Source organism: Dermochelys coriacea, chromosome 2 (genome assembly GCF_009764565.3).
Source record: "Dermochelys coriacea isolate rDerCor1 chromosome 2, rDerCor1.pri.v4, whole genome shotgun sequence".
Lineage (NCBI taxonomy): Eukaryota > Metazoa > Chordata > Testudines > Dermochelyidae > Dermochelys > Dermochelys coriacea.
The window spans coordinates 91644086-91670511 of NC_050069.1; the positions used below are offsets into that span (position 1 = coordinate 91644086).

General features: G+C 40.8%; 1 protein-coding gene across 1 annotated transcript in view; it reads right to left on the bottom strand.

Annotated features, from left to right (window-relative positions):
• Window positions 1-26426, bottom strand: part of PIEZO2 (piezo type mechanosensitive ion channel component 2) — a 448530-nt gene that overhangs the window by 211068 nt on the left and 211036 nt on the right. Inside the window, exon 4 of the mRNA XM_043508112.1 lies at window positions 12293-12335. Within this exon, the coding sequence (XP_043364047.1) occupies window positions 12293-12335 (43 nt within the window). The remainder of the gene's footprint in view (window positions 1-12292; window positions 12336-26426) is intronic.

Below are 26426 nucleotides of genomic sequence, written 5' to 3' on the forward strand. Positions count from 1 at the left end.
ACTAAACTAAAGATTTACTAGCTAAGAAAAAGAAATGAGAGCTATTTAGAAATTAAAGCAGGTAAAATACGTTATAGGTGAGTCAGAATTTGTAAGTTTGTAAATTGATAGCAGAGATGTAATGCCTGCTAGTTTCCATAAGTCTCTCAGGGTTACTCAAAATGGCTTTCTGGAACTTCTGTCCATTTGCTCAGAATTCTCCATGTCAGAACTCATCAGTGCAGAGATGCAGAATCATGCTCAGGATTCCTCCTTATAGCTGAAAACAGTCTGGCAAGAGTTTTCAGCACCACATGGGCTCTCAGAACACAGACAGGGTTTGTGAATTTTCCATGGTTGAACGCAAAAACCCATGCTTTGAAATTACCATGTTTCTTTATTTACAGTTCTGAGGCTTTCATCTCATTTAATGGGCAATTTAGAGATAATGTATATGGTTTCAGCCACCCAGACAATCTCTCATTAGTTTACAGGAACAGAGAGATAGCCAGAAACAATCCTACATTAGTTTTTGTGCAGTTTTACATATTAAATAAATTCTCATCCGAATGCTAGAACACCTTTTGATCTAGGGCTAACTAAGTAGAATGTAAATCAACCAATTTCAGATGAGCGAAGACAACATTAGCATTTCACTAGTTTTCAAGCATTTAGGGGAAATGTAATTGTAAGGCACGTGATAAATACCTCTTTCTTCTATTCTAACAGGTGAATCGGCCTGTGCCTTTGATTTGAGCTGGCTCCTGGGTAGGGAGCATCACAATGATAAAATGCAACAAACAAATGTATGGAGATGAGAGGACAGGGTAACAGCAGTATGAGCATTTTTTACATAGACTATGTCCCCAGTATAACTCACTGCCTGCCTAACTGTTGCATAGATTGAAGCATAGCTTATTTAGACACCATCCCCATGCCTCTAGGGGAACCTATCCAGACGCACCAACTCTCCATCTCCTAAAGCATACCGGCCCTATACACCTCACAACCATGAAAAAAACCCCACTCCACAGTAAGAGTCAACTGTATACAAAAAGTCAGTGTGTTCTACACACAAGGGGCTAAATTCACCCCGGGCAGCACAGGGCCCAAGCATCCCTTAAGTCCCACTTAAGCATTCAGAATTTCCCCCAAGGGGCATAGCAGAGCCAACATTTTCTCACTTGGTTTATAGTACTGTCAACAAATACATTAGTCTGTTTTCTTTAGGTGAATGCAGGATTGGGAACAACAGAATAAGCAGTAACACTGAGATGCAAATATGACAGAAGGACATGCTTTAATTAGGATTTCCAAACACATATTTGATTTAGAATTAACACAAAATGTTGCATGTCCATATGCTAGTAATAGTTGATTTTGTAAACATTAACTTGTGGACAAATAGCCTTGTCCACAATGTGTGTACATTACACAGCTATTGACAGACTAATATGTTTTTAATAAGAAACTGGTATTCAAACCAAAAGGTCTTTTCTCGGTGTTATTGAAATATCAATTTATTATGAAAAGTGTATTCATCAAGTTGCCAATCATAATAATCACACATCTTTTATTCTTCAATAATGTGTTTTTTTTAAATCAGTTGGTATTTATCTAACATATAATATCCGTGATTAAATTGATCTTAAATCAGTTTTGTGGAATTTTAATGTAAAAGCATTACACATGAGAGAGAAACCATGGGAACAAGGGAAAAGGAGGAGAGAAGCCATATTGTTAGTTGCAGTGGGAGTTGAATTATTCATTGGAAATGGGAGAGGGTTCAGAAAAGAGTTACAAGAATGATTTAAGGTCTGGATTGCTGGTCTTTATAGTGAAAGACTTAAAGAGGCTCATTGTCCAGCCATGAGGCAAGAAAGACAGGAGGCTATGGATGGGATTTAATTAGGCCACAGCTTTACTCACCTAAAATATCAGAGTATCTGGCAATAAGTTGTACAGTGCAGGTCATCATTAAGGCTAAATTTTAGTCATGGGTATTTTTAGTAAAAGTCATGGACAAGTCACAGGCAGTAAACAAAAGTTCATGGCCTATGACCTATCCATGACTTGTACTATATACCTCTGACTAAAACTTGGTGGGGGAGGGGTCCAGGGTGGGGAGGCACAGGTGTTCTGGGGGGGATGGTCCGGGGGCGCTATGAGTGCACGGTGGGGAGCAGCCCTCGACCCCCACTGGTGCTTGGGGGAGGGGAGAGTGGGTGGCGGCCCACGGTCTGGGACCCCTGCTGGCACTGGCTCCCTACCCGGCTCCTCATGGCTACCTGGAAGCAAAGACATGTCCCTCTCTCAACTCCTAGCTCCACGCGCTGCCCCTGCCCCAAGTGCCGGCTCTGCAGCTCCCATTGGCTGGGAACAAATGTCGCCACTTCTGGGAAGCCCCCCCAAGGTAAGTGCTGCCCAGAGCCCTTAACCCCTCCCGCACCCCAACCCCCAGCCCCCTCCCACATCCAAACTCCTGCTGCTGCTGCTGGGAGAAAGGGGTGTAGTGGCCCTGACAGCTCCAGCGGTGGCTGGTCCAAGGGCTGCCTGAGCTGCTTAGGCTCCGGGCCCGTTGCACCAGCCTCTGCAGCAGTCATGGAAAGTCACAGAATCCGTGACTTCCATGACCTCTGTGACAAACTCATAGCCTTAGTAATCATTAATCATTTCCCTTTGTTTGAGGATGGCATCAGCTCTCCCCCTTTCCAATCGGGTCCCAGCCACCTTGTTGCTGGAATGCCACCACATCTCTCTCATATGAAGGTCAAAGAGGCTTTGAAAGGAGGGGATTGGGTCCCCAATGTACCACGTTGGCAGCCCTGAACGCCCTTCCCTAGCTCCCTTAAGGGATGTTTTCCTCTAAACCAGCGTTTCCCAAACTGTGTTCCGTGGAACACTGGTGTTCCACACGATGTGAATAGGTGTTCCGTGAAAGAATCTAGAATTTAATTTTGACTCTAGCACTTGATTTTTCTACTACTTTATACACGCTTTCCAGTTAGAAATTGTTAGTTCAAGTTATTTTAAATTTGTATTTTTGTTTTGTTTTATAAAACATAAATGAGCATAAATGAGCAATTTTTTATTTGAAAACCAAACAACTACAAAATAATATTATAAGTGTTCCGTAATAGGCTAAAAAGTGTTCCGTGGCCAAAAAAGTTTGGGAAACGCTGCTCTAAACCCCCTTCCAGTCGATTTTTTCTGATGCCATATTGCTTCTCTTATGAGTACCTGCACTGGACATCTGCCACAAGGAGGTACCAGCAATTACCTTGGCTGCCTCCCCACACATATCCATCATGCTCCTAGGTACTTACTAATTCCTTCCTTAATATGGGACTGTGATAAATGAAGGGGGTGAGGGTAGCTCCCTTTTATGGACACCCAGTCAGCCAGTTAGCTATAAAATCCCTCTTGATAGCTGTTCTCTACCTGCTTTACTTGTAAAGGGTTAAAAAGTCTGACTGAATGCATAGGTACAAGGAAGTGAGTGGGCACCTGGCCAAAAGAGCCAATGGGAAGGCTAGAACTTTTTAAAATTGAAACAAGATTCCCCTTTTGTCTGTCTGTGGTTGTTCTCCCAGGGAGGAGAGACAGAGCAGCAATGCTCTAAGAAGCTTTAAGCCAGGTATGAAAAATCATTAAATCATACCGAGAAACTACTCATTTGAAACTCCAGATATGTAAGTAGATCAGGAAATGTCTAGGAAGATGTGATTAGGTTTATCTCTTTTACTTCTTTATGGCTTGTGGACTTCTATATGCAAACCCCCAAAAAGCTTTTGTTTTGCTTTGCTTGTAACCATTAAGCTGGACCTCAAGAAAACCATTCTTGATGCTTAATTATTATATTTGCTGTTTTTAAATCTAGCAATAGCCTAAGTTCCAGATGTATTTTCTTTCTTTTTGTTTTTAATAAAATTTTTTTAAGAACAGGATTGGGGTTGTTGTGTCCTAAGAGATTTGTGCGTAAGTTGTTTAATTACCTGGTGGCAACAGCTGATTTCCTTTGTTTTCTTTCTCAGGTCTTCCTGGGAGGGAGTGGTGAAAGGGCGTGAGGGTACCCCACAGGGAGGAATTCCCAAGTGTGCCTTCCTGGGTTCAAAGGTGTTTTTTGCATTTGGGTGGTGGCAACATCTATCCATCCAAGGTCAGAGAGAAGCTGTAACCTTGGGAGTTTAATACAAGCCTGGAACGGCCAGTATTGATTTTTAGAATACTTGCGGGCCCCCACCTTCTGCACTCAAAGTGCCAGAGTGAGGAATCAGTCTTGACAGGGACAAAAATATATCTGCTCCCCAGTCGGAGAGGTGTATCCCTGAATAAGTCAGGTACCCAACCAGAAGACATGTGCAGATGCGTAATTAATCTTCCTTGGTCACATATGAATTTATCCACCTCACATATCCCCTGGCCTTCATGATATCTGTCATACCCTCCATTCCAACATTTCAGACCAAACAATTGTCACCCTAGGAAAAAAAATCCCGCATCTGCCCCAGATCACTCTTAACTCAAATTATCAAGTGGATCCCTTTACACTTTCCTAGATTGTTCAGACCCAGGTGAAAAATAATCACATGCAATGCCTGCTCCCAGGCGACCAAATGGTGTACAAGGGGCATCTACTGATCCCGGAGCATGTCCCTCCTTGACCCATTCCCTTGCCCCTGTGGACCACTCCTCCATCCATGCCGACTCAGAACTGTCCAACCCCTGAAGCCCAGCAGTGAACTGGTGGGTCAAATGGGGTGGGGTAGGGAGGAGAGAGCTCAGCTATGTCCTCAACCCACTAAGGGATCCACTGGCCCTCCCCCAGCCAAGAAAAAAAAATCTCTGATGGGGGAAAAACAGCTACACTTCTTTGGGTCCTGTCACTGCCTCCCACTGCTGCTGCTTTCCGTTCTTTCTCTTGTGATCCTGGGGTGATTCTGGCCTCCTCCAGTGCCTCTGGGATTCTGGCTCTACACCTCCTATTACTGCCTGAGGGGTGGGAGGGTTTCTCCTCCTTCCACATGCTTGGTTCCCAAGCCCTGCACCCTACACCCAAGGCCTTGCTAACTACACTTGCATGCTGGGAGGGGGGATTCCCCTTCTCCCTCCTGATCTCACTGCACTGCTGCAGTGAGCATGTGGAGACATCTGGAGCTGTTGCTGCAATCTGCCTAGAAGTGGAGAGAGGGCGAAAGGACTTCTCTGGAACTCCCTGGGGTATAAATACCTTTCTCCCTCTCCTCTCAGGTCACCTGTAAGGACAGTGCCTCACCCCCTGGTCAGGTCACTTACTGTTCATTCTTGCCTCATCCAAGTAAACCTTCTAAGGTTGCCAGGTGTCTGGTTTTCGACCGGAATGCCCGATCGAAAAGGGACCTTGGCGGCTCCAGTCAGCACTGCCAACAGGCCCTTAAAAGTCCTGTCGGCAGTGCTGCAAGTCTAAGGCAGGTTAGTCCCTATCTGCCCTGGCACTGTGCTTTGCTCCGGAAGTGGCCAGCAGGTCCAGCTCCTAGGTGGAGGGTCATGGGGCTCCGTGCGCTGCCCCTGCCCTAAGCACCAGCTCCGCACTCCCAAGGGGGCGGGATGTGCCTGCAGGCAAGAGCAGCATGCGGAGCCTCCTGGCCGACCCACCTAGGAGCCAGACCTGCCGGCTATTTCCGGGACGCAGCACGGTGCCAGGACAGGCAGGGAGCCTGCCTTAGCCCCACTGCCTGGGAACTGCCAGAGATAAGCCAACCCCCTGCCCCAGCCCTGAGTGCCCCCCAAACCTGGAACCCCCTCCTGCACCCCAAACCCCTCATCCCTGGCCCCACCCCAGAGCCGGCACCCCCAGTCCAGAGCCCATACTCCCTCCAGCACCCCAACCCCCTGCCTCAAACTGTAGCCCCCTCGTGCAACCCAAACCCTTCAGCCCCAGCCCCTCCCCCTTCCCAGAGCCCGCATCCCCCAGCCGAAGCCCTCACCCTGTCCCGTACCCAAACTCCCTGCCCCAGCCCAGGGAAAGTGAGTGAGGGTGGGGGAGAGCGAGCCACCAAGGGAGGGGGAAATGTAGTGAGTGGGGGTGGAGAAGGGCCTCAAGGAAGGGGCAGGGCTAGAGTGTTCGATTTTGTGTGATAAGAAAGTTGGCAACCCTAAAACCTTCCCTTCCACCCATTGCAGATGGAGCCCTTTTAAGGATAATGACTTCTTTCCTTCTGTCCTGTGGGACAAAGGACCCACTGTACTTGGTTGTCGTGAGCACAATATATTTAGTTTATCCAAAAGAAGGTTTAGAGGTGATTCGATCATGGCCTAAAAGTAACTAACAGTAGACAGCTCCTAACAGTAGATAGCTCTTTAATTTATTAGAAGGTGGCATAGTGAGATCCAGTGGTTGGAAGGTGAAATTAGACAAATTCTCAATAGATACAAGGTGCAATTTTTTAAACACGAGGGTAATCAAGCATTAGAACAATTTACATAGGGATGTGGTGAATTCTCCATCTCCAGGAGTCTTCAAACCAAGACTCGATGTCTTTCTAAACTATATATTATAGCTGAAAGAGAAGTTATGTGTTTGATGCAGTAATTACTGGGTGAGATTTTATGGGCTATGAAACACGGGTAACCACACTAGATGATTATACCAATCCCTTCTGGCTGTAAAATCTAAGAATCTATAACAGTCCTTGTGAATTCATCCTTTTTCTGTGTTGGCAAAGTATCTATGAACCAACGATGATTACCTTAAAATGTATTAACTATTCATAAATATTTTGCCGAACAACTTTCAGCCTATTGGCTCTTTGGAAATTATTTTTTTCAGCTATTTGAGTTTCATTATTTGTGGTATTTTTCTCCTCTGTGATTGGAGGACTGAAAAATCTTTGAACAAGCAAATATTGAGCAACATACCCTCTGCTATGAATTTTTGATCAAAGCTTTTCTAAAATTCATAAGACTTTCCTGCTTTGTGGACATTTCCACAAGTATTTGGTGGTTATCTGAGACAGTATTCACAAATTATGAACAACACAACCCCACAAACAGCATTGGAGTAAAGTCAGCCTAATTATCCACAAGCATATGTATCTGTTTGTTTGGGTTTTTTTCTCATCATACAGCAAGCTTTAGTTATTAGCACTAAAGGAATAGAAAGAGGTTACATTACATGTAAACAGATAAATTCAACATTTTAACATATTCCTCATTATGACGGAGGTATAAAACTAAACATTTTTTACATCTAATTTCTCCAAATGCACAGATGCTGTAGTCTGTATAGATTTCGATAAAGGTAATAGCTACTATAGTATGTGGCAATTATCTTACTTGTAATGTCTCAAAAAAAACCCCAATCAATAACAATAAGAGCTTCATTTAAATCTATCAAACCCAGATACACTCCATTTAATTGAAAGGCTCTTAACTCTAGTCATTTCCTGGATATAAAGCTACTTTACTTAAACTCCAGCATTTTTAATTTATCTCGTGCTAAAAAGCAGCATGTTGGACTTGCAAGGAGTGCTTACATAAAGGCTCAGACAACCAGATCTCTTGGTGTCTCTTTATTTTGCAGGATACAAATACAACAGCAATGTAAATATTCAACTGCAGAGGAAACATCATGTAACTACAAAGTAATGATGACGTGCCCTGTACATTATCAGGGCCGAATTTCTTGAAATGTATGCTCAGTGTCTTCATTTCCTTCTGTCAATCAAGCTAATCTGAAATGTCGCAGTAAGAAAGGGACCTAAATTCTTCTTCCTACATACAGGTTTCCCAAACTTTAAGTACTGGTCTAACCCTCTTAAAGCCATGATTCTGAGGACTGACCTTCCCCCATATATCTTAAAACCTGCCTGCATTCTGGGATAAGAAAACTCTTATCTGTGCCAATGTCAGTGCATCTGCACAGCTCTATACCTTAGTCTACACCTTGCAAGAGATGTGCTTGCAAACAGTGAAGGCCCATTCTCCTCTCAATATATCTATTTCCTATTTACAATTCAAGCTATGGGTACTACAGGCATCAAAAGATAGTTTACAATGCAGTGTACCCTAGTACCTGCTTCTCCCTTTGCCTTCTTTGGAAAGTACTGTTCATAGGAGAATACTGCTGTTTTAAACAATGAAAAGCTTCAAAACCAAGACATTGCTTACAAAACCAAACATTGAACCTCCAAAGTATTTTTTGACAGATCACTTAAAATATGAGCTAGTTCACTGTAAGAACACCTGACAAGGTTCATAAAATTAAGCAAGTCCTATAAAGAAGACTGTTTAAAAAATCAGAAATAAGTGAAAACACCAGGAAAAAGTATGGAGATTCTGTTGAACAAAACTGGGTTAAATGTTCAACTCATTTAAGAGTTAGGGGGAAAGAGGTTGTTTTGTTCTTCCATGCCCATCTGGAACTGACAGAGAAACAATTCCTGCAGTGGATGTGATATCAAGGACCAAATACATTGGCTTCAATTAAATTATTCAGTTAAATTATTCAATTAAATCAGTGTAACTGAAATACAGATGTTGTCCTAGGAGAACACCTAATTTCCTGCCATACATGAACATATTCAGATTCTTCACAAGGCCACCTTCTACAGTGAGAATTGTGTATTGTTGAACAAATTAGAGCATGTTAGCATCTTGTCTACAATAGGAATGATCAGAATTACTATTATTAGATTGTTAATTATGTCTTCTACAAGTCCTTTTCTCCATGACTAGACCTACTGACAAGATAGTATCATTAAAGTCACCTTTTCTAAATACTAGCATCTTCTAATGAGCACTATAAGTAAAATCTAAAATAAATAATCTATATTACTGCGCCCTTTATATTTCTAATCCCTGACAGGTTCAAACCGGTCATACATTTTCTCTTTAGTTGAAACTACCATTTTCCCGCTTCAGCATGACATGGGAAAACAGCAGCAGCAGGTGATAAAACTTTAAAGAAAACTATAGCAATGAAAGAGTCAGTATTTCCCTGTTTTGCACCAAAGAAACTGCCTTTTAAGAAATAAAATTAGATTTAACTTGTGGGAAAAGCAGCACAACCCTACAGAAAAGATGCACCCAATGCTGTTAGTCCTAACAATTGAAAATGCATAATTTCTGTAATGAACTAATGTGTTTTATATCTTCCAGCCTCACTATGCTATAAAAACAGTCTGCCTGTAAATGGACAAGATGCTGTCAGACGTCACAAATAATGAACTTCAAATCTAATTCATCATCTTGCAGTTAATTGACTGAAAGTGTGAATGATTATAAACTAGAGCCTCAGAATATAGTAAAAGAGAATTATAATTATAATTTAAGTAATGTTAAAACCAGAATGATCCCCACACTACAAAAAAGTTCCAAAGTACTGCATTCCAATTAAGGTTCTTGTAAGTGATTATAGAAAACTGAAGAATTAGGCCAAATGACCACATAAAATGAGTGGACAGAGGTTTTTAAATTTTTCATGGTATGAACCATTCTGGAATGAAATCCTGGATGGGTTTCAGATCAAAACAAGTCTGAGTATTTCTAACTTTAGAGAAGCTCTGAAATAAAATTGTGCACATTTTTCTAAGACCTGTCCTGCAATGGAAACAAGCTCTAAAACTCTGATCCATCCACTAGCATAATATGTGCTGAATTGTCTCTTTCTGGAGTCTAGTATAGACAGATGGAAAAAACTGTCTGAAGAAGACAGGAAGAGAATTCTGTGGCCTATCTTGATAATTATTTCCAGGACCCTGCGCTTGAAGACTTTTTATTTTTTTACTCAGTCAGCAAGCTATTTCTCTATTCTAAGCAGTTCACCCACAGAAGGAGGATTTAGAAAGCAACCAAGGGCAGCCATTAATCTTGAATTTAAATATAGTTAAAAAAAAGGGGGGGTTAAGATACTGAGATCTGAGGCCGGAAGACAGAGTTCACCAAACTTCAAGACATGACAACTCTCTGAAAGAAAATGAAACACACATATCCAATGCTTTTCTTAATTTTTCAGAGGCATAAAATCCTCACTAAAAGTTTAAATAGTAATTCACAGCCTTATTGAACCATTACATAGACTGTCTTCCCTTAAAGGGTTGGTTGGCCAAGTGAGACTTCTGCAGGCCAGAATGACTGTTTACCTACTAAATTATTAGTAGACCATCTCATCCCCCACATTTCCTGTTTAACTCTTGTTAAAAATATGGGACAATGCAATCAATATTTTTGGCAGGTTAAAAATGTTGGACCAAACTCATAATAGGTATAATAATATAAATGATTTACCCAAGAGATTAATTTGGCCCATTTTTTTTATTTGGTGATGGGTGGTTTGTTTTGTTTTAATTTATTCAGTGCATTAAATTGACAATTTCTCTTCAAAGGTCTGAAAATTAAAACACATTATTAAAATACAAATGTTGCCATGAATCCTTAGATACTTCTTCAGTGAACATTAAGTCATGTTACTTCAACTGGGACCTATGGTATTTTTTAGCAATGCCATTTATATATGTTGTTAGAAGCTCAAGCAGCTCCTTTGTGGTTGAGTGCATCTTTACATCTCAACCAGCAATAGCCTGTGAAACTAAAAAGGCAATCAGTACCAATCAAAAGGTAACTTTTACTGCTGCAAAGATTCAAAATTATAACTTCTTCCTCTCAGTCCTTTTAACTTTCGGAAACATAGTGTTTCAACATATACCCTGCAAATAGTTAATATTCTGAAGGCATTCAAATTAAAATCAATTCTTTCCCTGAATTGTCCCCTGCCAAAAACAGTACAAATACCCTGTGTGTGATCCTCCAGCCTTTACAGAAGTAAGCCTACCACTGAAATCATATATAATTAAATATACCACAGAATAAATACAACAGGCCTACACTTTGTTAAATTCATACAATGAAGATGCGTTCAAAATTATTATTTTTTAAATAGATCAGTAAGGGTATCATCAGCTCTTTGTAAACGTCAAGAAAAATGAAGCTGTAGAGAAATGTGTGGACAACTTTCAGAGCCTCTATTTCCAAATAACTTCTAATGCTGAGCCTTAAGAATAAATCTGAGGAATGACTCTGGGACACTGTCCTTGAAGTCCTGAGGGTAAGTTGTTTAATGGTAGTATTGATCCACCCCTTACATTTGCTGATACTACAGTGGTTCAGTGTTCAGTCAATTTATGTGCTCAGGAGGAATTAGTGAAGTGGAATGCTTTTAGACAAGAATGACACAGAGCCGCCTTTCATTTATTGTTATTAATGTCTGAGGATTTTAATCAAGGAAGAGGTTTAAATTTAAAGATAAATTTTATTGTAATAGAAAAGCTCTAAGGCACCAATTTATGCCTTGTGCAGAATAGTTTCATTCTGGTTCAATGAATTAGCCATTAACTTAAATACAGGCAAGTTGTTTAAATTAACCAACAAGGCAATAAAAGTGAGAGCAGCTAGAAAGATAATAGTAGGTGGAGACAATGAAAAGGAAAGGCTTTCCTCTCCTCAACGTCACCCTGGCTTTGAAAAGGCCATCTATGTTATTAGCACCAGCCAGTCTACGCTTAATGTTAAAAGACAACACTCTCCTTCTCTCATACATATGTAGACCAGTTCATAGTGCCCCCATGCCTTGCCCTAGCACACTCTTGTACAGTCTAGAAATATTTGGTTTAGACAGAAGATCAAAGCTCTATATTTGGACAGGAAGCAGATTACTCTGCTTCATGTTTGTAGATGGGCATACAGGGGACTGAATATTTCCAGCCCTGAGAACAGATTACTCTTTAGCAAGACCTGGCCTAGTTTAAGTTCCATGAGACACATATGTTTCTGGTATGACGACCTTATGGTTATGTTTGGCTGAAAGAAGCCTTTGCACTTCAGGAATGCTGAATTCCGGATTTTCTCTGATGTTAAATAGCGCTTTGCCAATCATGTTCCTTTTCCACGTTCATTCGTTTTTGTTAGTTAATATGCCATAGTTCAGAAGTCTTATGAAAAATATGGGAAAGCAGCAATACCTTCATTCAGAGGTAAGACTTCAAACCAAATACTCTACGAAGCCTACTTTAACCCTAATACGTTATGTTGCTCCCAGCTAAAATGATTGTGAGCCGGATTTACAAAAGAACCTTGTGCTCCATGATGATCACAGATATAGTTAAAAACGAAAGTTGCGAACATATCAGTAACTTTGCATACCACTCCCCCTAACTTTGACATCCCAGATAATGTAGGTCAATTAATCTAAATAACTCTGCCAACCTGTGTGTGCACATCTCTTTTTTTGTTTGTATTTTTCGATGTAACATGCATAGGAGATAAATACACTGCTTACCTTTCAAAACCGATCTGTCGTAATGTTTTCTCCCATGTAGAACCTAGAAAAAAAAACATTGAATAAAGAACCTCACATTTTTAGTTTCTCTTATTCGTCCACTTCCTCTCTCTAGCTAGATTCTGTATTTTATTTTGTTTTTTTCCACCCAACTGAAAACATCTTTAAATGGTGTCACCTCATAGTGGAGACCTGCCAGAACAGACTACCACAGAATGATATGGACTGCTTTAAGGTGTCAACTTACATCACTTGTTCCCCATTGCAAAGCAGTTGGTCACTGTCACAGTTGTCTTTAAATTCAAATGTGGCCGACTCACTGCAATATGATCTTCACACTACTGCTGAAATTGCTGAATCAGCATATTCATACACTACACTCTTGAAACTTCACTTTTTCGTTTTACTGGTAATATTCATTAAGATTCTTGTAGAAAGTTAAACAGAACCTTTGGAAATCCCACCACGTCTTTTGTTTTAAACTAAGTAACATTGTGAAAAGATTTTCTACTGATTGTTTAACACACGCAAATCTTGCAGACAGCTAATACTGACACCTCTAAATCTTCTTTATAAATCAAGGACTCAATCCTGTAAGCATTACACATAAGAGTTATCTCTAACCATGTGAACAGTTCAGCTGACTTCATAGCATTGATTCCTATTGGACTACTCATGTAAATCGTGCAAGATTGAGCCCCATGTATTTAAAGGGATGCAATCACAAAGCCAAGATTCAAAATTTGACCAATATTTTACACTCTGTGGGAAATATAATTACAGAAACTGTAAGAGAGAAAATAATTCCTGTCAATGAATGACCTTGAAATATTATTGTTTTGCTGGTACAGTGACAATAATCCAAAAGAGGGAACACAAATTAACTATAACTCTGTCACCAGACTTCTGCCAACATCATAGATGACTCCCCATCAATTATGTGTAGGACAACAGAAAAAATCAAAAAGAAAAAGCTATGTTGGATGTTGCTCTATAGAGAATAGAGGAGTGGGGAAAAGAAGAGATGGTCAGATTCAAAGAGCTGGATTTGGAGAATTTCAGCTTCTAATCCAAATCTGAACTCTGTAGCTCAGATCCATCTCTCATGAAAAAATGGAGAACATCTTTTTCACTGGCAGATCAAAGTCCTACCTGATGAATGTGTGTGGAGCGTATGATGACATTTTATGGTCAGTGTGAAAAAATCCCAATACATATATCCTTTACAGTCGGTCCCCTTCTATTCTGATAAAGGGATTTATCCTAAACTGATATACAAATGACTTTATGGAGAGCTGCTGGGTGCTCAGCACTTTTGAAAAATCAGGTCACCTATTTAGGAGCCTAACTTTAGTGAAGTTTATGTTTTTATATATAAATGATGGCATTGAGGTGGTTTCTATTTTATCTGCTAAACTATGAAGAGTACACCAGTAAGGAAGTGGTTAACTCCCAAAATGATCTATTTCCCCATTTATGTTACCTATTAAGTACTACAGTGCCACTTTTGTTTTCTAAATTAAAAATTATACCCATTAAAAATAATCTAGTAAAAAATGAAGTTTGTTTTGTAAACGCATTATGTTTTATAGGGCTCCCTTCACCCACTCCTAAATAGAGAATAATATAAATAAGGCCATTAGGGCCTGCTGAACAAATCTAAATATTTAATCTCCTGTTTTTAAAATCATCTTTGCAAAAAAATCCCAATAAAATGTACATTCCTGAAATCAATAAATGTTTGACATTTAATTTCATATTTAAAGTATTTTGGTAGAGCAGGTGGCTAAGCATACAGACTGGTGCAGAGTTTGGTCACTAACGCTCTACATTAAAAGTTTCTGGAAATCCCCTTTTTTTGATCTTCATCTTCTCGGCCTGTCACTGTAGACTTGGTTTACATACATTTTTGGAAACGCTTAAAATAAAATTATTTTTACAGTGCAGTAAATGCTCAGGGCATGGGACACAGAATCTTTCTGCTCTTTGGCTGACAGCTTTTATCAACTGAGGTGTATTGATAATTAGTGTGAAATGACGGATCATTTCCAGAGCATACACAAAGCTTTTCTTCAGGTCTGGGAAACTGAGGCTGTGTCTACACTGGCAATTGAATGACAAAACTTTTGTCTTTCAGAGGTGTTACTACCCCGCCCCCCAAAAGGAACATTTTGCCATGGCAAGCGCCAGTGTGAACAGCACGTTTTTGGAAGGAGCGCTCTCCTGCTGACAACGCAAATTCCACTTGTTGGGGGTGAATGCTTTTTGTCGGCAGGAGAGCTGAGAAACAGTGGCTACACTGCGCAACTTTCAGTGGCACGGCTGTAGTGACACAGCCATGTGGCTAAATGCTGTGTAGTGTAGACATGCCTTACTCAGAGTGTCACCGCTAACTAGGAGATGGAACAGATTGTTTACCATAAGTAGTTAACACATATTTCAGGGGACTATTCAAGGTGAATGTGTTAGCTACTTTTGCTAAACAATCTGTTCCATCTCTCTAATATCCTGGGACTAACACAACTACAACATGGCATACATTTGGTTATCTCCACTCAGTTTAAAGTGGGCTTGGGTCTATAGCACAAAAAATCATAACCACCCTCACAAGCAGTCTCAGCAGAAAGATCAAGACATGACTGAATGCTGAGGATGGAGTATTTAACACCCGGAGGTGGTCCTTTCAAGCAGTGATATATTTACCATTAGGCTAGCAGCAACATCTAGCAGTCAAGAGAGAGGCGCACAAGATTCAAATGGAGATAAAAAAAACTCTACATCTTTATCTTCTAAGATGATTGTTCCATTTTCATTTCTATTTGTCTCACTAGGACATACTGGAAGATTCTGATTTCTTGGTCACTGCATTTTAACTCTTGTCTGCATGCCACATTTTATGCTTGCATCCAAAGGACTGCACAGAGACTTGGGCAAAACTGAGTGAACAATCAGACTGACTGACTGAGGTACATATATATTATACTATGACTACACTATTGAATTTGCCCTCAAATCCAGGATTATGTACAGAACAATGGAATACAGTCACATTGTCTCCCTGTTTTGCTTTGTGGTGCTGCTGCTATGTATATTGGATGGGAATCTATCTGCTTTGTATGAACATTGAAGATCCTTTAACACTTTTTGTAAGAGAAGGGGTTAGCCTTGGTGTTTTTGGTCACATTTCAGTTCCCTCCACTCTTGTGCAGTGTGCTGTGTACTGGTTGTCTGTAACCTTTCGCTCCACACAATTCAGTTATATGACACATACACAGCCACATTGTAGAGAGAGAGGGAGACCAGGAAAGTGGGCTCCCACTAATTTGAAATCCTCCTTTGGCTGCAGCTGCTTATTAAGTGCTCTTTGAACTATGTGCTACTCCTCTGAAACAAACCCTGCCAAGAATGAAAAGACCATTTTGCATTTTTTTAAAATGTATCTCTTTATGGAGTCTCATTTTATAATGTTTATGACCTCAAACACTATGTTTTAAGACTTTCATTCTCAGTAGTGTAAACCTCTAAATTGCACTAATAGCCAAGAGTAAACACCCTGAGGTAGCAGCATTAACATGCTGAAGAATAAGGCTATTAACGCAGAAAAGTTACAATTTGATTTAAACTTGCCCTAAATGCTTCCAAAGCATTAAACAAAATTTAATTCACGTGACTCCCATTAAAAACAACAGGGCACCTTTATGAATTAAGCTGATCCTGCTCCCATAGTTGATAGGAATTTGGCTATCATCTTCAATGGGAACTGGAGCAACTCCTAAATCACTGGTTTAGTTGGGGAAAGCATTCACCCCTGAAGTTTCAGAATCCACCTCACTTTTTTCTTTTACTACTTCATATCAGAAACACTAAAACTGTTGTACTTAATTTGGTACTCCTATAATTAGACTTTTGTTCCATATATTTGTTCCAGATTGCCTGACCATAAAGAATTCCCATCTGTTTCTATGATTCTGGCTTACATGAACTACACTAGCATTAAAACTCTTCAAAAGATGAAGCATAAAGTACTTCAAGAATTACTACTTGCATTTAACAGGAAGAATGGTGAAATGCACACAATGCTCACATATTTGCTTAGTGAGACAATATTATAGGAAAGTAAGGTGATTCAACCTCTGAAGGTAAAATGAAAAACTTGCTTTTCACTTCTTTATGAACTGTGAGGGACCAGGTTTTTTGTTTGTTTTGAGTTTTATTGTTGTTGTTACTACTACCTGCTTACTGTGAATTGAAGAAGCTAAGGAGGAAGACAATCCACTACTAGATAATTGACTCATGCTGCCTAGGTCCTGTAATGCAATGATAGGTATTAGATGTACATAGGTATATATTAGACAGATGTAGCATAACTATTAGCCTGAGGCCAGATTGTGTCAATATATTACAGGTCTGCAGCTCCCAGGGAGCAGTCTGGGGTCCATTGTGCAAGCCGAGAAAGGAAGCACACCTACTTCACCATCCCTGTAGAAGGGTGTAGTATGCATGAACTACCCTACACATCTGATAGCATGAGACCTGCATGGCCTTATCTCCTCCCCACTCCCTTGGAGGTGGGTCGTTCTGTAAGAAAATGCAGGAACTGCAACTGTGCCTGACCCTGTTTGGAGGGCTTAAACAGGGAGACTGCTTCTTGCAGCCTCTCCAACGGTTACCCCATAAAAGGGCCAGGCACTATTTGGCCCTAAACTAATTCACCACAGCAAACCAGAGGTTAAAATACCTTGCAGAAGATGAGAAGGGAAATTCAAATTAAGACCAAATCCAAAGATATTTTTTGTCTCTTTTTATCTGGAGTCCCAGTGAAGAGCCCACCAGTTTGTATGAAACCACACTGTATAGCTTTACCATTGTGTACAGATTTTGTATAGATGAATACACCCTATGGAAATCAGATGGAAATCCCAGTCAACTCAGAAGAAACAGAATAGTACAGCTACTGCACTTTGAAGTCATTAAGTGACAAAAAGTGTAAGATGTCATTTTTACAGATTCTATTATTTTTTTGTTTGTTTTGTAGAAACAGATATATTTTCTTTGGTTTCCTGATTATTCCAGTATAAAATGCACTAGGCTTGTCTCCTCTTTAAAGTGGTGGGGTAAGGAGAAATAGTACTAAAGGTGGCAATGTTTGGTATTTTGGCATACTCCTGCAAACTTCATGACGTCATCCTAAAAGAAAAAAAATTACTAGCTTATGCCCTTTATGCTTGTGAAAAACAAACAAACAAAAATTATAATTTTCCTAATGGCCAGTCTTTAAACAGAGATGCATGGAACTCCTACAAAAACTAAAGCCTATTAACATACTAGGCAGATTATCAACTTGATAGTCTCATTTCAACTACCACTGCCACTTCTCATCTGCATCACCCAAATAAGATGGCAGAGGGGACCAGGAATTACACCTACAATCACAGGGCTACAATGGTCCCATGGAACTTAAGTATTTGTGGCCGTGGGTGAAAGATCACAGTGCACTAGGGTGAGTAGATTAAAATATATCTATCCTAAAAGCTTGTTATTTAGGTAAGGACTCATCTGCTCCCATTACATTCAGTGGCAGTTTTGCCATTTTATTTTTATCTTTCCGAAAAAAGTGAAACTAAGATGTAATTATGTTTTCCCAGCAATTTATCAGTTGGCAAAATGGAAAATGATTTTTACAAAATGGACCTGTTTTTTTAAAAATTACATTTAGAAGAAAGTAGCTATAAGATTGGTTTCAGAGTAGCAGCTATGTTAGTCTGTAGCCGCAAAAAGAAAAGCAGTACTTGTGGCACCTTAGAGACTAACAAATTTATTTGAACATAAGCTTTTGTGAGCTACAGCACACTTATGCTCAAATAAATTTGTTAGTCTCTAAGGTGCCACAAGTACTCCTTTTCTTTTAGCTATAAGATTGACTCCCACATGACCTGGCATGGACCCACAGCACCCATATAAAAATATAATAATCAGAATTCAAACAAAACCACAATGAATATTTTTTACTTCATGATCAAAATCTTGCTTTTACTGTCCCTCAGCCTGAAGAGTGATCTGTGAAGTCAAATCTGTAAGCCTTCTGGAGTTTTTCAGCCAGCTGGAAAGCATAGTTCTTCTCAGACGTATCCTTTTGCTGGCTGTGTCAAAGCAAGGCTTACCAGTAAACCTTCCTTAAAGCAACATCTGTCATAGGACAATACTTCATTTAGGAGTACACACAATGTAGGCCAAGAGCGCCTCTCTTGAACTGTGTCTGTTGTGTGGTTTACCCCTAGCTTTATGAAACTGGGGAACAGCTCTTCCACTGAAGTACTGTGGGAAGATTCTCTAGAGGCTCTGTTTACTTTCCTTTATAAATCCCATCCTTCTGATCTAAATAGTCACACTATCTGAATTTGCCAGGCATCTAATCCTGGGATAAGCCCCTCAATTCAAAAAACAGAGAATATAGGTCTATAATCTCTTTCCCTGGCTTTCTCTATTTATGTATTATACTGTAGTCTTCACTGTGGTACCTGAGCATCTTGGTATACTCATTCTCAACCAACTTCCCATGAGAGTTCTCGCTGAATAAAGTGCACAATTCAGCCCTGGATCAGAGAATGTCATGGGAAAGCACTCTGTGTATTTATTCCTGTTCCTTAAGTATCTATAACATTTTTGTCATGAGCTAAAAAGATTGCTTTCTCATTAAAAAGAACCGTGCCTCATTCCATATTAACTGGGCTGGGAGAGGGGGATAGACTCATAGACTCAGAAGGGACCATTATGATCATCTAGTCTGACCTCCTGCACAACGCAGGCCACTGAATCTCACCCACCCACTCCTGCAATAAACCTCTCACCTATGTCTGAACTATTGAAGTCCTCAAATCATGGTTTAAAGACTTCAAAAAGACTAAATTTTTTCAAAAAAGATTTTAATGAGTGGGAACATATACTTATAAATTGGGCAGGCCATATTAATGTATTGCAAATAGCAATATTACTGAGCCGTGGTGTGTGTGTGTGTGGCTAATGTGACAGACTGACAATATCCTGCAACATCCTGGACAAACCTTACTGAAATTAAATCCTATTAAATTCAGTCTTTGGAGTTCTTGGTGTTAAAAATTCAAATATTTATGTACGGTTCTGGGATCGTATGGCACTTCAAAGGACTTTTTGGAACAATACGTATAAAGTGGATTTCCTAGAAAGTACTTGGAAGGAGGGAAATGCAAATTCTTCCCTCCAGAGCCAATCTTTTGAAGCTAACCCTGGGTGCAAGCCCTGTAGTCCGCTGGTTACCTACTCCTGGAAACTCTAGATCAAAGACCCCTGAACAGTATAAAATGACTAAATGTGTTATGAGTGTGCTTGTTCTGAGCTGAAACTGTGATGAACTTGTGACCAACAAGGCAATCCCCATTGCATGGGGGTTTGAAGGACTGCTCCTCCCAATATCCATGTTAGGTGTGGGGAAACACTGATAAGTTTATTCGCATGTGTGTGGGTTCGCTTTTTTTTTAATATGTTTTCTTTGTAGTGCTTTTTTTTTAAACCTTAAGTATGCTACTGCTGCAAAGATCATTTGCCTAGCCTGTCACCTTGACCATGTTCACCCTCTGTTTTTTTAATCCCTTCACAGGCTCCCTGTGGAGGGTATGATGCTTGTCTTCACTTTCCAGGTGCTTCATAGTCAATCCCCACCCTACATCTCAGCTCTCATTCATTATCAAACTGTTTATGCTCACCACCTCCAATTAGCCTGTGATGCCAGCCTCCCCTGCCCACTTGTTAAGTTTTCAAACACCATTTTGCTTTCTCCCATGCTGCCCACACACTTGGAAGGTATTCTCTGTAAATAGCTACCAAGTTACCTCATTATCCTCCTTAAAACTCTCCTCTGATGCGAAGCATACAAAAACCTTGACAACAGGGTTGCCAACTTTCTAATTGCACAAAACTGAAATCCTTGCCCCAGCCCCTTCCACTGCTCCTTCTCTGAGTCCCCATCTCCCACTCCCTCCTGCCCCCGCCCTCCATCGCTTGCTCTCCCACACCATCACTCACTTTCACTGGGTTGAGGCAAAGGCAAATGTGGTGCAGGGGGGAGTGAGGGCTTTGGATGGGGGCTGGAGATGAGGGGTTTGGGGTGCAGGAGGGGGCTCCAGGCTGGGTCCAAGGGGTTTGGAGTGTGGGAGTGGGCTCAAGGCTGGGGCAGAAATTTGGGGTGTGGGAGAGGGTGCAGGCTCTGGCTGGGGGTACGGGTCTGGAGTACAGGAGGGGCTCCAAGCTGAGGCCAAGGGGTTTGGAGTGCAGGAGCAGGCTCAGGGCTGGGACAGGGGATTGGAGTGTGGGAAGGGGATGCGTGCTCTTGGAGGGGGTTTAGGTGCGGGAAGGGTTCCGACCTGGGCCAGGGGGGTCGGGTGCAGGTGGGGGGTCTGGGAGGGAGTTAGGGTGTGTGTGGGGGTTCTGACCTGGGGCAGGGGGACCAGGGCATGGGTTCCACCCCGGCAGTGCTTACCTCAGGCAGCTCCCAGTCAGCAGCAAAGTGGGGCTAAAGCAAGCAGGGACTTTTTTTTCTTTTTTAAGTGAAGAGCCAATTTGTGTTAGCTAACATGATCTATAGCGAGGGCCCTACCAAATTCTCAGCCATGAAAAATGCGTCACGGACTGTAAAATCTGGTCTCCTCCCATGAAATCTGGTCTACTATGCGCTTTTATCCTATATTATACAGATTTCACAGGGGAGAGCAGCATTTCTTAAACTGGGGATCCTGACCCAAAAGGGAGTTGCAAGGGAGTCGCAAAGTTATTTTAGGGAAGTCACGGTATTGCCACCCTGACTTCTGTGCTGCTTTCAGAGCTGGGCTGCAAGAGAGTGGCAGATGTTGGCTGGGCACCCAGGTCTGAAGGCAGCGCCCCACCAGCAGCAGCGCAGAAGTAAGGGTGGCAATACCATACCATATCATACCATGCCATCCTTACTTCTGTGCTGCTGCCTTCAGATCTGGGTGGCCGGAGAGTAGTGGCTGTTGACTTATAGCCCAGCTCTGCAGGCAGCCGCACAGAAGTAAGAGTGACAATACCATACCATGCTATGCCATCCTTACTTCTGCGCTGCTGCTGGCGGCTCTGCCTTCAGAGCTGGGCTCCAAACCAGCAGCCGCCGCTCTCCAACTATCTAGCTCTGAAGGCAGTGCTGCCACCAGTAGCAGTGCAGAAGTAAGGGTAGCAGTATCGCAACCCCCCTACAATAACCTTGCAATCCCTCCCGCCTCCCACAACTCCTTTCTGGATCAGGACCTCTTCAATTACAACACTGTGAAATTTCAGATTTAAATAGCAGAAATAATTAAATTTGTGATTTTTAAAATCCTATGACCGTGAAATTGACCAAAATGGACTGTGAAGTTGGTAGGGCTCTATCTATAACACTACTTAGTGCCTGGTATACACTTTGTCTTAGCTGGTCAAGTTGTGCAAGGTAGGGAGGCCTTTTGCACACCCAAAATAGAGACAGGGCACAATCTAGAGCCTTGTTTATACACACATTTGCACTGGTTCAAATAAGGGTGGACTTTAAATCAAATCCCTATATGGACACATTTAAAATTGACTTAAACCTGGCTTTTATCATGGCATTAATGGTAGTTTAGGTACAAGTGATCATGGAATCATAGAAATGTAGGACTGGAAGGGATCTCGATAGCTCATCTAATAGGTCCCCTGAAGTAAGGCAGGCCTAAGTATTATATAGACCATCCCTGACACGCGTTTGACTAACTGTTCTTAAAAACTCCTAATGATGGAGATTCCACAACCTCCCTGAGTAATTTATTCCAGTGCTTAACTACCTTGACAGTCAGGAAGTTTTTCCTAATGTCAAACCTAAATCTCCCTTTTTGCATTTTAAGCCCATTACTTAATGTCCTGACCTCAGTAAACAAAGAGAAAAATTTAACAACCTTTTATGTACTTGTCTTCTTTCTCCAGAGCAAACAAATCCAATTTTTCAATCCTTCCTCACAGGCATGTTTTCTAGATCTTTAATCATTTTTGTTGCTCTCCTTTGAACTTTCTCCAATTTGCCAACATCTTTCCTGAACTGTGGTGCCTAGAACTGGACACAATGCTCCAGTTGAGACTTTATCATGCTGAGTAGAATGGAAAAGTTACTTCTCATGTCTTGCTTATAACACTCCTGCTAATACATCCACGACTTATGTTCACTTTTTTTGCAACAGCGTTACATTTTTGACTCATATTTAGTTGATGATCCACTATAACTCCCAGATCTTTTTTTGCAGTACTCCTTCCTAGGCAGTCATTTCCCATTTCATATTTGTGCAATTGATTATTCCTTCATAAGTGGAGTACTTTGCATTTCTCCTCATTGAATCTCATCCTATTTATTTCAGACCATTTCTCCAGTTTGTCAAGATCAATTTTCAATTCGAATCCTGTCCTCCAAAGTGCTTGCAATCCTCCCAGCTTGGTGTCATCTGCAAACTTTATAAATGTATTCTCTATGCCATTACCTAAACAATTTATGAAGATATGGAATACAACTTGGCTCAGAACAGATCCCTATGGGACCCCAGTCAATATGCCCTTCCAACTTGATTGTGAACCACTGATAATTTTCTGAGTATATGTTCCGACTAGTTGTGCACTCATCTAATAAAAGGTTCATCTAGGCTATATTTCTCTAGTTTGTTTATAAGCAGGTCATTTGAGACAGTATCAGAAGCCTTACTAAAGTTGAGGTATACCACATCTACTGCTTCCCCCGATCCACAAAGCTTGTTACCCTGCCAAAGGAAGATATCAGGTTGGTTTGACAAGATTTGTTTTTTGATAAATCAGTGTTGACTCTTACTTCACCTTATTTTCTTCTAGGTTCTTACAAATCAGTTGTTTATTTGCTCCATTATCTTTCAGGATACCAAAGTTAATCTGACTAGTTTAGAACTCCCTAGGTTGTCCTTTTTCCCGTTTTTCATGACCGGTACTATATTTGCCCTTTTTCAGTCCTCTGGGCTCTCTGCTGCCTCCATGAGTTCTCAAAGATGGCATGGATTGCATCCTCAGCAAGTTTGAAGATGACACTAAACTGGGAGGAGTGGTAGATAAGCTGGAGGGTAGTGATAGGATACAGAGGGACATAGACAAATTAGAGGATTGAACCAAAAGAAATCTGATGAGATTCAACAAGGACAAGTGCAGAGTCCTGCACTTAGGATGGAAGAATCCCATGCACTGCTACAGATTAGGGACCGAGTGGCTAGGCAGCAGTTCTGCAGAAAAGGAGCTAGGGGTTACAGTGGATGAAAAGCTGGATATGAGTCAACAGTGTGCCCTTGTTGCCAAGAAGGCTAACAGCATGTTGGGCTGTATAAGTAGGAGCATCACCAGCAGATTGAGGGACCTGATCATTCCCCTCTGTCCAGTATTGGCGAGGCCTCATCTGGAGTACTGTGTCCAGTTTTGGGCCCCACACTACAAGAAGGATGTGGAAAAATTGGAAAGAGTCCTGCGGAGGGCAACAAAAATGATTAGGGGGTTGGAACACATGACTTATGAGGAGAAGCTGAGGGAACTGGGATTATTTAGTCTGCAGAAGAGAAGAATGAGGGGTGCTTTCAACTACCGGAAAGAGGGTTCCAAAAAGGATGGATCTAGACTGTTATCAGTGGTAGCAGATGACAGAACAAGGAGTAATGGTCTCAAGTTGAAGTGGGGGAGGTTTAGGTTGGATATTAGGGAAAAAAATTCACTAGAAGGGTGGTGAAGCACTGGAATGGGTTACCTAGGGAGATGGTGGAATCTCCTTCCTTAGAAGTTTTTAAGGTTAGGCTTGACAAACCCCTGGCTGGGATGATTTAGTTGCTGACTGGTCCTGCTTTGAGCAGGGGGTTGGACTAGATGACCTCCTGAGGTCCCTTCCAACCCTGATATTCTATGATTCTATGAAAGATAATCACTAGTGGCTCAGAGCTCTTCAGCCAGTTCTTTAGGTATTCTAAAGTGTATTTCATCAGGCCCGGACAACCTGCAGACATCTAACTTGTCTAATTAGTTCTTAACTTGTCCTTTTCCTATTTCAGCCTCAGATCATACCCCATTTACACAGCTCACCCTGTTATTGTTCAATCACTGCTAACTTTTTTGGTGAAAACAAACAAAAAAGCCATTTAACACTTCAGCCATTGCTGCATTTTCTGTTCTTGTCCTTCCCTCCTCAATGAGTAATGGGCCTACTCTGTTCTTGGTCTTCCTTTTGTTTCTAATGTATTTGTAAAATGTTTTCTTTTTACCCTTTTTGTCCCTAGCTAGTTTAATCTTGTTTTTTGCGTTGGCCTTTCTAATTTTCTCCCTACATGCTTGAAACACTGGGGAAGTGCCAGAAGACTGGAAGAAAGCTAATGTTATGCCAATATTTTAAAAGGATAAACACAATGACATGGGTAATTATATCTGTAACTCTGACAATGATTCCAGGCAAGATAATGGAGTGGTTAATAACAGGACTCTATTAATAAAGAATTAAAGGAATGTAATATAATTAATGCCAATCAAAATAGGTTTATGAAAATAAATCTGTCCAACTAACTTATCTTTTTTGATGAGATTACAAGTTTGATTGATAAGGGCAATAGTGTTGGGGTAATATACTTAGACTTCTGTGAGGCTTCGTACCACACAACATTTTGACAAAAAACAAAACAAAACTAGAATGATATAAAATTAACATGGCACATATTAAATGAATTAAAAGGTGGCTAGGTGATGGGTCTCAAAATGTAATTGTAAATGGGGAATTGTCATTGAGGAGGTATGTTTATAGTGGGGTTCTGCAGGGATCAATTCTTGGCCCTATTTAACCTTTTTATTAATGACCTGGAAGAAAACAAAATCATCACTGATAAAGTCTGCAGATGACACTAAAATTGGGGGAAATGGTAAATAATTAAGAGTACAGGTCACTGATTCAGAGCAATCTGGACTTTATGGTAAACTTGGGGCAAGCAAACAATGTGTGTTTTAATACAGTTAAATATAAGTGCATACATCTAGGAACAAAGAAAGTAGACCACACTTACAGGATGGGGGACTCTATCCTGGGAAGCAAGGATTCTAAAAAAATGATTTGGGAGTTGTGGTGGATAATCAGCTGAACGTGAGCTCCCAATGCAACACTATGGCCAAAAGGGCTAACGCAATCCTTGGATATACAAACAGGGGAATCTTGAGTAGGAATAGGAAGGTTATAATACTTCTGTATTTGGCAGTGGTGCAACCAGTGCTGAAATACCATGTCCAGTTCTGGTGTCCACAAAATTCAATAAAGATGTTGAAAAGTTGGAGAGGGTTTAGAGATGAGCCATGAGAATGATTAAAGGATCAGAAAACCTGCCTTATAGTGATGACTCAAGGAACTCAATCTATTACCTGAACAAAGAGAAGGTTAAGGGGTGACTTGATTACAGTCTGTATCTACATGGGGCATGAATATTTAATAATGGCTCATCATTCTAGTGGAGAAAGGTATAACATGGTCCAATGGCTGGAAGTTAAAGCTAGGCAAATTCAGACTAGAAAAAAAGGTGTAAATTTTTAAGTCAGGGAAATTAACCATTGGAACAATTTACTATGGGTCTTGGTGGATTCTTTAACACAGACAACTTTTAATGAGGATTGGATGATTTTCTAAAAGATATGCTCTTGGCCTGTGTATACAGGAGGTCAGACTATATGGTCACAATAATCTCTTATGGCCTTGGAATCTCTATGCATGTGCCTTAAGCCAATTTCTTATTAAATTAAGCTACATAAAGTGGCTACATTAAGGGCTCGATCCTACATAGTGAGCATCTGGACTCCCACTGAAGTCAACAGAAACTGAAGTGCTCAGCATCTTGCAGGATTGAGTCCCAAGTGTCCAAACTAGGGTTTGCATTTGTTTAACTCAATTTATGGATAGACAAGGCCAACTTCTGGGTCTGATTCAAAGCCCTCTTCTTTAAATGGCAAGAGTCTCATTGAGTTCAACGGGCTTTGGATCAAGTCTTATAACACCATGGTTTAAATGGAAAAACCCCCTCATCTGTAATGACATTGATAAGGATAAGAAATGTATTTT